Source organism: Mytilus californianus, unplaced genomic scaffold (genome assembly GCF_021869535.1).
Source record: "Mytilus californianus isolate M0D057914Y unplaced genomic scaffold, xbMytCali1.0.p SCAF_6, whole genome shotgun sequence".
Classification (NCBI taxonomy): domain Eukaryota; kingdom Metazoa; phylum Mollusca; class Bivalvia; order Mytilida; family Mytilidae; genus Mytilus; species Mytilus californianus.
The window spans coordinates 94,693,410-94,704,406 of NW_026262712.1; the positions used below are offsets into that span (position 1 = coordinate 94,693,410).

At 31.3% G+C, this 10,997-nt stretch overlaps 1 protein-coding gene across 1 annotated transcript; it reads left to right on the forward strand.

The window, feature by feature from the left end:
* The first annotated feature begins 394 nt into the window (after positions 1-394).
* Positions 395-9,743, forward strand: LOC127705365 (uncharacterized). The gene is made up of 7 exons (XM_052209671.1): positions 395-530; positions 1,374-1,483; positions 2,851-2,924; positions 5,964-6,107; positions 7,811-7,925; positions 8,889-8,961; positions 9,443-9,743. The coding sequence occupies exons 2-7, from the start codon at positions 1,388-1,390 to the stop codon at positions 9,595-9,597; spliced, it is 657 nt and encodes a 218-aa protein (XP_052065631.1). The 5' UTR covers positions 395-530; positions 1,374-1,387; the 3' UTR covers positions 9,598-9,743.
* The last annotated feature ends 1,254 nt before the right edge of the window (positions 9,744-10,997 follow it).

Sequence of the window (10,997 nt, forward strand, 5' to 3'; positions counted from 1 at the left end):
GTATTGAAGGTAGTACAATATTATTGGACACATCGCCTGTTTCTGTATTGAAGGTAGTAGAATATTATTGGACACATCGCCTGTTTCTTTCTGTATTAAAGGTTGTAGAAATCTTTTGGACACATGACCTGTGTCTACGTGATTAACAGTCTGTTGATAAAGAATATCAACTTATTGGTTTATTCGTTATATTAATTTTATTCGTGGGCGTTGTGAACGTCATCCAAAATGCATCTGACTGTAGATTATAAATGAATATAAATCAAAAAGAGGGAAATAAAAGAAAATCAGTGTAGATTATGACAATACATTACTTATTGTTCAATAGAAAACCAACATGTTGCATTACACACAACAATAACTTACAAGTTATTTCTCTTGTTCGTATCTTGTCATTCATAAAAATGGATTAGCCCGATTAAACGAATTCATGACTGTTTTAATGCGTAAATATATTCTGAAGCTATAAAACTCCTCGGAATATAACGTGTATGAATTTGTGGATATTTTGTATGCATTTTACCTCTAAGGTAGGGTATAATAATCCCATTTCTGTAGATGCCAAGCAAGAAAATTCGAAAAATTTATAGGTTTTACCAACTTTTCGATACTGTCTTAAGTTAGGTTAATGAAAAATGTATCTTTTGGCATTCCTGGTAATCTGTTAACCGTAAGACTAGGATACGAACTATTATCGGAATAAAAATTAAAAAAAAAACTACTGATTTATTTTTAATATTGTACTCGACCATTTTTCCTATACTGCCGTTTTTATTGATATAACTGTATATATCTTTTTATAAAATCCTTTCGGTAAATGCGCCAAATCTGCTTTGCAAGTTTAAAATGTTGTATATATTATTCCATCACCAAAGGACTACGAATTCATCAGCAAGATATTATTTCATGCAATTTTACTGGATAGGAAAGATTTGGAAGAATTACTTTAATGAGACAGTCATTTAATAAGACAGTCATTTAAAGTTCACAAGTCGCCGTTAACGATACAACGACCTTTGCCGAAATATCCAAACGGCAAGAAAAGTAAAGAGCATGAGAAATATTTCGGTACGTTGATTTAAAACTGTCTTGACTTTGTTTGCTCTTATATGAAATGTTTTTTGATGATCAAGATGCTGTTCGTATAGCTATCGAAATTGGGAAGATGTAGGATTTCCTATGAAACGACTTTCTACCATAAACCAAAGGACTTAGAAAACTGAAGTGTATGACACAGTCTTGTGGGTTGTTTTTTTTTTCACACTGTCAGATGAACAAAGAATAAGCTAAAACATGACATTTCTAAGATTTATGCTTGCGTTTGCGTTTGGGTGTTGTCCTTCTTATAAGATATGACCTTGTTTTATTTCCAGTGCAACAGTGTATAATGGATAGCGAAGACATAACCAGGGAACAAATTGATTTACCCAAACAATGGGAAGGAAAACTGGCGTATTTATTACATAAAGTTTTATCCAAAAAGGTAGGAACTAACACTTAACATTATAGATTTACCACCACAATGGGAAGGGAAACTGGCTAAATTATTACAAAGTTTTGTCCAGGAATGTGGGGACTAACAATTTTCATTAGATTTTCAAAGACGATGGAATGGAAAATTGCTTATTTATTCTAGGAAGGTAGGGACTACAACAACTGGATAAGATAAAGAAAATGTCAAAGGATAATGGTTTATTCATAGTTAAATATCAGTAATATACAAAAATATATGAAATCTGCTCCGAAGTACAACCGCTTACATAAGACTATATAAGCATGCTTTTAATACAGTATAACTGAATATTAAAAGATAATTAAATCCTTACAAAATTAGTGAAAACTAAATGATTTGACCAAATTATGATTTCTGTCTTCCTACTGACATGTTTTGTCATTGAAACCTGTACCTCCTTTGTCAGCTATTTTAACATACCATAGCAAATATGAATCTCCTTGTTGGGTCTTTGACATCCAGTAACAAACCTGTATCTCCTTTGTCAGCTATTTTAACATACCATAGCAATTATGAATCTCCTTGTTTGGTCTTTGACACCCAGTAACAAGCCTGTACCTCCTTTATCGGTTCAGTTAACATCCAACATTATGCATGTTATTTTCTTATCTGCTACGTAAACATATAGTAGCGAATATGTACCTTCTTTGTCAGCAGTTCGCTAACACCCAATAGCAAACCTGTACCTCCTTTGTCAGCTTCGCTAACATCCAATAACAAACATGTGCCTCCTTTGTTAGCTTCGCTAACATCCAATAACAAACTTGTACCTCCTTTGTCAGCTTTGTTAACATCCAATAACAAACCTGTACCTCCTTTGTTAGCTAACACCATGCAGAAGAAAAACCTGTTCTCCTTTGTCAGCTAAATTAGTATCCAGTGTCAAAACTGTTACACCTTTTCAGCCAACGCAAGAAGAAAACATGTTCTCCTTTTTCAGCTACGTTAACAACCAGATGCAAATGTTATATGCATATCCAAGATGTCATGTTCTTATCAGCTACGTAAACATCTAGTAGCAAATCTGTACCTCCGTTGTCAGCTACTTTAACACCCAATAGCAAGCCTGTTCTTCTTCATCAGCTACACTAACAACCAGTTGCAAAATCTATATGCATATTCAGAATGTTATGTTTCTATATCAGCACCGTAAACATCTAATAGCAAGCCTGTACCTCCGTTGTCAGCTACGTACACATTCAATAGCAAACCGGTTGCTCCTTTGCCAACTTCTTTAACATTTAGTAGCAAACATGTTGCTCCTTTGTCAGCTACGTTAACATCCAGTAAGAAATGTTATATGCATATTCAGGACGGTATTTTCTTTATATTATTAGGAATGTGACGCTCTAATCAAAAAGGCGGAGGATAAAGGATTTGAACCAACATTTTTAAACTGTAAAGGAAGACGGTAGGAATCTCAGTATTTATCATTGTTATTCAACCAACTATACATGGCTTAAACATTTAGGAACTTACATTCATATTATAGACGTGTTTTGTTAATTTCCTTTCTTTAAAGTTTTAAAATAACCATTACATATTCGGCACCAGTACTCCTTTTTGTAAACTTATTATACTGTATACATTCTCAATGATACTATTATATGTGCGCTGGTAACCAAGTTGTTTTCGACATTTTCAGAGGATTAATAGATTATTTATTCCTTCAAAATGCTGTTGAAGACATTATTTATATACAAAATAGAATATTTCAAACTGTATGAATAAAATTAGATGTAGGATAGACGTCAATGGAACAGCAACACAACGACAAAAATAAGTAAAATATACACAGAAGACCTCTATTGGGCCAAATACAGTCTCCAGTAATAGACGGGTGTCTATTTATACAATATGTCTATCTCGTCCCGAGTCTATACAAGTTGTAAATGAACTAAACAGGAAATTATCTGCAAACCAACATCAACACACTCCAAATAACAAAAAAAAACAAAAAAAACACATTAATGATTAAAGATATAACATAAGAAACCTATCGAGATTCCTGACATGATTATGGTATGTACATATTTTGCCATTGTGGCCACATTCAGAGCCAAATTTTCTTGCTCGAGTTAAAACAATATCTTAATGTACTTTCACTCAAATTTCGACCGTTTTATTTTGGCTTTAACAAACCTTTTATTTATTTCTTAAAATCAAAATAATTTAATTTATCCAAATCGTAAGGTTCATACATAAGAAGTGTAACATAGTTGAATATATACCTATGTTGCACCTAATAATATATAAATGTTATAACCCCGATATCAGACAAACCAATATGCCAGATGACCATTTACCTAGCCTTGGTGATATACAAACCAATTGTCCTTTATTAATACTAATTAAGAAGCCAGGAACCTAATGATGATGTATACCTTAGTATCCAGAACATTAACTGACTTTCAATAAATTTATGATTTAGAACATCAGTACCTCACCATACGAATACGAGTACGAAAGTTTTATTTTGATTCGGTTCACATATAACAATACACATATAAGCTTTTGATAGCTTTTTACCGAATATAAATAACATATACATAACATTAAAACACAGAACAAGCAGATAAGATATATCAGCAGCAATTATTATTTCAAATGCATAGAAACAGCACAGGCATATTGAAATACATGTAAAGTATTACTAAGCTACACATCTAAACATGCCAAAACTGAAGCAAAACTAAAAATTGAAGCACAACTAAAAATTATACACAAATAAAAATATAGCACACATGCAAAAATTAAGGCATAATGCAATCATTTAGCAATTACTAAAAATATGAAAAAGCTTATCTACATGCAGAACAACAGCATTTTGATCCATTCCAGGACTGTATAATTAAGGCTCTTAAATTGAGAAAAACTATTTTCAGTCCTGAAATGGTCAGGTAGGCTGTACCACAGAGTAGCAGCTGCAAATCTAAAACTTTTCTTACCAAACTGTGTAGTTTTACATGTAGAATATCCAGTATATTACTATATCTGAAAGAATATTTACAATCTTTTACATTTAATAGATCATGTAAACAGACAGGTGCTAATTTATTAACTATATTAAAAGTTTCAATTGCCATTGATCTTTGTCTTTTAATATGCAGTGAAGGCATCTTAGCCTTTTCCAGCAACTGTTTATTTGAGCTTGAATAATCTTCATACACAAATCTTAGTGCTCTTTCTTGCACTTTTTCTAATTTTTTTGAATTTTTCTCGGTACAAACATGCCATTCCAAAAGGCAGAAATTGAAATTGATCAACTTGAATAAATGTATGGAAAATAGTTAGCTTACTTAGCTTGTTCAAATAAGTTCCCAAACGTTTCAAAATATTTACCATGTGACTGTATTACAGAACCACTCGTATTAACATTACCGTTTATGGACCACACTATACGATCACCAGATAATCCTATGATTCTATTAATTGATAGGCATTTTGTAGTTTGAGGAGAAATATCTTGTACTCGCACCGATGTGCACATAGACATTTTCATTATTGTATTATTTAAGTTCATGTAGTTTTACTAAAATTATCATTTAAACTTTTGTGTTTTAAACCATTACGTCACAGAAGTTCAAATTACCAAAATACGGCCAGTAATTACAGTTAACGTAATGAATAGCCTTTGTTGTCAAATACTTGTTATAGGACGGTATTCCTACCTCTTTCCATAGGTAAAAATGAATTGTTTCTACTTTATATAACTTTTCCAGGGTTTTGAGGATTTTGAACTGATGTAAACAATGTCTAGCCGATCTTGTTCTTTCGTGTATATTTCCTAATCCGTTTTTATTGAGATGACCAATGAAAGTGTCATACATACAAAAGAACGGGGATACGGACATTAAGTTTAGGGATCAATATCCACATATTCATTAATCTTGTTTTTATAAAATGTCTGTCAAGAAAAGAAAGTTATCAACATAATTATTGTGCGACTTTACACAGATTTCTAAAGTGCATATAGGTGTGATTTAAAGTTGGGAGTAAAACTATGCGAAATTCGCTCATACCTTAATTGGATCTTGGTGGAAAGAAATAAAGTATAAGATTGTTTTTAGAACTGTACTCCAGATTAGCGTCCTATAAACATGGAAATAATTAAGTAACACACAAACTGTTTCATGTATTTTTGTTTCTTTTTTTTTTTGAATTGCTGATTTCCTCTCCCAAAAATAAATAAATAATAGTTACAAAACAAAAATAAACGCAGAACAAATCAAACAAACAAATAATATGGTAACACATGATGTTTAGACCTGTGAATAGTTGGTGTGAGAATTAGCAAGAAAATATAAGATAAGCTTTTGACGTTGAAATAAAATGGAAACATATAAATATGTGATGAAGTTTCATATTAAACGATCAGAATACCCATAATTTCTGTTAGAGATCAGTAAGCTCACTTTATATCAGTGAATATTTAATATCTATTTTTAAGTGGAAGCTATAAAATAGATGAGTATGGAAATTGTTCACGTTGTACTCTGGAATCAAAAGAAGTTGCAGACACGATGTGGAGACGAGTTGGTAATCTAATTCCAGAAATATGGAATAACAGAAAAGTTGTGGGTTTGACTGAAAGGTATGTTTGCAGAAGCATAACCAGAAATTTGAGGTAATTGGCCCATGGTAGCTTTTGTGTTGGCTGAAAGCATAAATTGTGAACAAAATGAGGAAATCATACCTTATTTGAATAACATTTTCCACGAGCCAGGTAACAGCCCACAGACCCACCCAGAATCCACTATAACGTTATAAATTCTTAATTTATAACATCCTCAACTAGACATGCACCTTTATTCATAATTGCAACCAATATTGTGGATTCTATGAAAAGTTATTTATTGATAGACGTAGTTCAATAAATGTTTAGCAATGGTAAAATACCATGAGTGACTAGAATGTCACATGCTTAACAAATAATTCAAATTATATAAAAATTTCTAATTTGGATTATACTTAAAACGTGTACATATATATTTATAGAATAGGAGTGTTGAGGTATAATCGGGTGTAACGTTGCACATATATATTTACAGAATAAGATCGTTGAGGTATAATCGGGTGTACATATATATTTACAGAATAAGAGTGTTAAGGTGTAATCGGGTGTATATATATATTTACAGAATAAGAGTGTTGAGGTATACTCGGGTGAACACATATATATATATTTACAGAATAAGAGTGTTGAGGTATAATCGGGTGAACACATATATATATATATATATTTACAGAATAAGAGTGTTGAGGTATAATCGGGTGTATATATATATTTACAGAATAAGAGTGTTGAGGTATAATCGGGTGTATATATATATTTACAGAATAAGAGTGTTGAGGTATAATCGGGTGTATATATATATTTACAGAATAAGAGTGTTGAGGTATAATCGGGTGTATATATATATTTACAGAATAAGAGTGTTGAGGTATAATCGGGTGTATATATATATTTACAAAATAAGAGTGTTGAGATATAATCGGGTGAACACATATATATATTTACAGAATAAGAGTGTTGAGGTATAATCGGGTGAACACATATATATATTTACAGAATAAGAGTGTTGAGGTATAATCGGGTATACATATATATTTACGACATAAGAGTGTTGAGGTATAATCGGGTGTATGTATATATTTACAAAATAAGAGTGTTGAGTAATAATCGGGTGTACATATATATATTTACATAATAAGAGTGTTGAAGTATAATCGAGTGAACACATATTTATATTTACAGAACAAGAGTGTTGAGGTATAATCGGGCGAACACATATATATATTTACAGAATAAGAGTGTTGAGGTATAATCGGGTGAACTCATATATATATTTACGGAATAAGAGTGTTAAGGTATAATCGGGTATACATATATATTTACAGAATAAGAGTGTTGAGGTATAATCGGGTGAACACATATATATATTTACGGAATAAGAGTGTTGAGGTATAATCGGGTAAACATATATATTTACAGAATAAGAGTGTTGAGGTATAATCGGGTGAACACATATATATATTTACAGAATAAGAGTGTTGAGGTATAATCGGGTGAACACATATATATATTTACAGAATAAGAGTGTTGAGGTATAATCGGGTGTATATATATATTTACAAAATAAGAGTGTTGAGGTATAATCGGGTGAACACATATATATACACATATATATATTTACAGAATAAGAGTGTTGAGGTATAATCGGGTGAACACATATATATATTTACAGAATAAAAGTGTTGAGGTATAATCGGGTGAACACATATATATATTTACAGAATAAGAGTGTTGAGGTATAATCCGGGTGACAATTTTCATCCCCATTTAGATGGATCTTACGTCAGTGAGGATGGAGACAGAAGTTACATGTCAGTACAGGTTTATCTCAATCAAGTAAGTTATAATATATAATATAATTTGGTTTCCAAATAAAATAAATTTATTTCTTAATTAAGTGAATATAGATTGATTAAAATCGAACTACAATGAAACAGGTATTAGAATGCAAATATATGTACATATATTGCTTGAACATTGGTTGCAAGTATTGTTGCATGTAATCTATAAAGAAAATTATGTAATATATTAAGATGCAGATGGTAAAGATTATACTTTAAAATACATTTTGTGCAATTTATCCTTTTTACACTGAGGAAATTTGTTCGATCATTACTTTTCGTTTGCTAATGTTTTTGTTGTAGGCATTTCCAATTTTTAAAGTAATTTTTTTCTTACTGGGAAATGATACTTGTGAGAAATCCCAGTTTATCACTTGCAAAAACAACATCTATCAAAGAAACATTTTTGTTTTGGAGATCTTTATATATTGATTGTGATATTTACATCAGAGACATATATATTTCTGTTTACATTAGTCATTAATAAAAAAAAATATGTTCTTATTTTTTATTGGGGATACGTGTACAATGTTATTTACAAATATTTAATAAACTGTTCAATCTGGAGAAACTGAAATTGTGTGAAAACTTCGCAAATAAAATATAATGTAGTTGCTTTGAACGAGAGCAAAGACAATTTACGAAGATCTAATGAATTGCTTAAAAAACGGAAAATAGAATGCATTAGATCAAATGTGTACTCTGAATTACTATAAATTATCTTTTCAGTAAAAGTTATTTTTTTGGGGGCCATCTATGATATACTAACCTCATGTTTTGTGAGATATTAAAATGATATTAGTCCAATATAACAGTTTCTAATTCATAAAAGCCGATACTTGAGAACAATGGTGACTTTATACAGAAAGCATGAGGAGACAACATTTGTTTGGATCATAGGTGTTTAAGTCTGGAAAGGATTTATTGTAATAAATTTTGTGAATAATTACTGTTGTAGAATTTTGAGGGTGGCAACACTACATTTCTGTGCATGTTAGAGGAAGATAAAACAGAAATTATCCCACAAACAGGTAATAATCAATGGGAATAACACTTTACTTTACACGAGGATTTATCGGTCAAATACAGGGCACAATTTTTAAATTCCTTAAAAAATAAATCTCCTGACCAACAAAATATTGCAAATAGTTTTGCATGAAAAATGAAAAGAAATATTCATATAAGATTGTCTACTAAAATGATCTTTCTCTCAAAATTTAAAAATAAATGGTGTGCAGAAAAAAGTTTATATCCCCTATCAGAATACCAAATGGTTGTCCCCTTACATTACATATGTTTTTACTTTCATAAAAGGCATGCATGCACTACTTCACAATTTATTTTTCTGAATATTGGATAATTCATTTAAGTTTGATTAGAAACCTGTTGGCAACCTGAATGATGAATTTGAAAAGGCAAAAAAAAAACTCCAAAAAGTTTAACACGGGAAGTAAACATTTACAATGTAATTTCTCCAAAAAAGTGTCAATATTATACTTTTTATATTTCTAGGTTCAATGCTGATATTTGAGCATGATATCCTACATGAGGGATCCAAGATTCTGTCTGGTAGAAAGTATGTCCTCCGTACAGATGTGATGTACTCCAGTCAAATTATACCCAAAAAATCCAAACTGTCGAGACTGTGTCATCTCTTTAAAACTTGATCAAAATATATATAACAACGATGAACACCAAAAGTTAGATTTGCTTAGATACTAACCAGAAAAATAAGATTTAGTACATTTACACAAGTTTGTTGCAAAATATGTATTCAGTTGTAAATTCAACTCAATACTATTTTTTAATTAACAAGGGCCTTTAATCCTTAATAAAATTCTTTAAATCTAATAAATTTGTGGAATTCCTTTATTGTCCAAGGTCAATGACAAGATGTTAGACCTTAATTCTTTACTGGTAAAAAGTCCATGATGTCCTTACTTGCATACCTCTTATATAAAAATAAGGAGATGTGGTATGATTGCAAACGAGACAACTATTCACCAGAGTTCAAATGAAGTGGATGTAAGCAATAGTATGCCACCATACGTCTTCAACAATCAGGAAACCCATACTGTATAGTCAGCCTAATTTGTAACTAAAAAGTTTACTAAAAACAAATATGACAGGTATGAACCAACGACATCTATGTTCAATGTTCATCACTAATTATTATTCTGAACAATTAAACACTTATCTAGTTTTGAAATACAAGTGATCGTTGACCTTGATCTTTGACCTCAAATCTTAACAAATACTTTCAAGAAACTGATAGTATATCTGAGAGTTTCATGATGTTGGACAATCATTCTTTAAACCGGTCATATGTGTGTTCTATGGGAAAATACACTCCCTGTTTTTGCCAAAATCTAAAAATAACTGTATCAATTGGAATTACATTTCTAACTTTATAACATTAGTTGTCTGTCATTATTCATGAATTCCTATTTTCCCCTGTAAGTGTAGACTATTTCATGAAATCCTATTTTCCCCTGTAAGTGTAGAATAATTCATGAAATCCTATTTTCCCCTGTAAGTGTAGAATAATTCATGAAATCCTATTTTCCCCTGTAAGTGTAGAATAATTCATGAAATCCTATTTTCCCCTGTAAGTGTAGAATATTTCATGAAATCCTATTTTCCCCTATGAGTGTGAATTAATGAAGATGTGACGTATTCATCAATGAAACACCAAATCAGATACACAAAAGCAATAAAAAGTTTTAAAAACAGAATGTGACATAGCCATACTAGACGCCTCCACCTATATAAAACAGAATGTGACACAGCCATACTAGACGCCTACACCTATATAAAACAGAATGTGACACAGCCATACTAGACGCCTACACCTATAGAAAACAGAATGTGACACAGCCATACTAGACGCCTACACCTATAGAAAACAGAATGTGACACAGACATACTAGACGCCTACACCTATAGAAAACAGAATGTGACACAGACATACTAGACGCCTACACCTATATAAAACAGAATGTGACACAGCCATACTAGACGCCTACACCTATAGAAAACAGAATGTGACACAGCCATAATAGACGCC

Excerpts from the sequence above, each read along its gene's own strand:
- LOC127705365 (XM_052209671.1), top strand. The coding sequence starts at position 1,388 with ATGGATAGCGAAGACATAACCAGGGAACAAATTGATTTACCCAAACAA. Across the intron at positions 2,925-5,963 it reads TTAAACTGTAAAGGAAGACG|TGGAAGCTATAAAATAGATG; the intron begins GTAGGAATCTCA and ends TCTATTTTTAAG. Across the intron at positions 8,962-9,442 it reads AGAAATTATCCCACAAACAG|GTTCAATGCTGATATTTGAG; the intron begins GTAATAATCAAT and ends TTATATTTCTAG.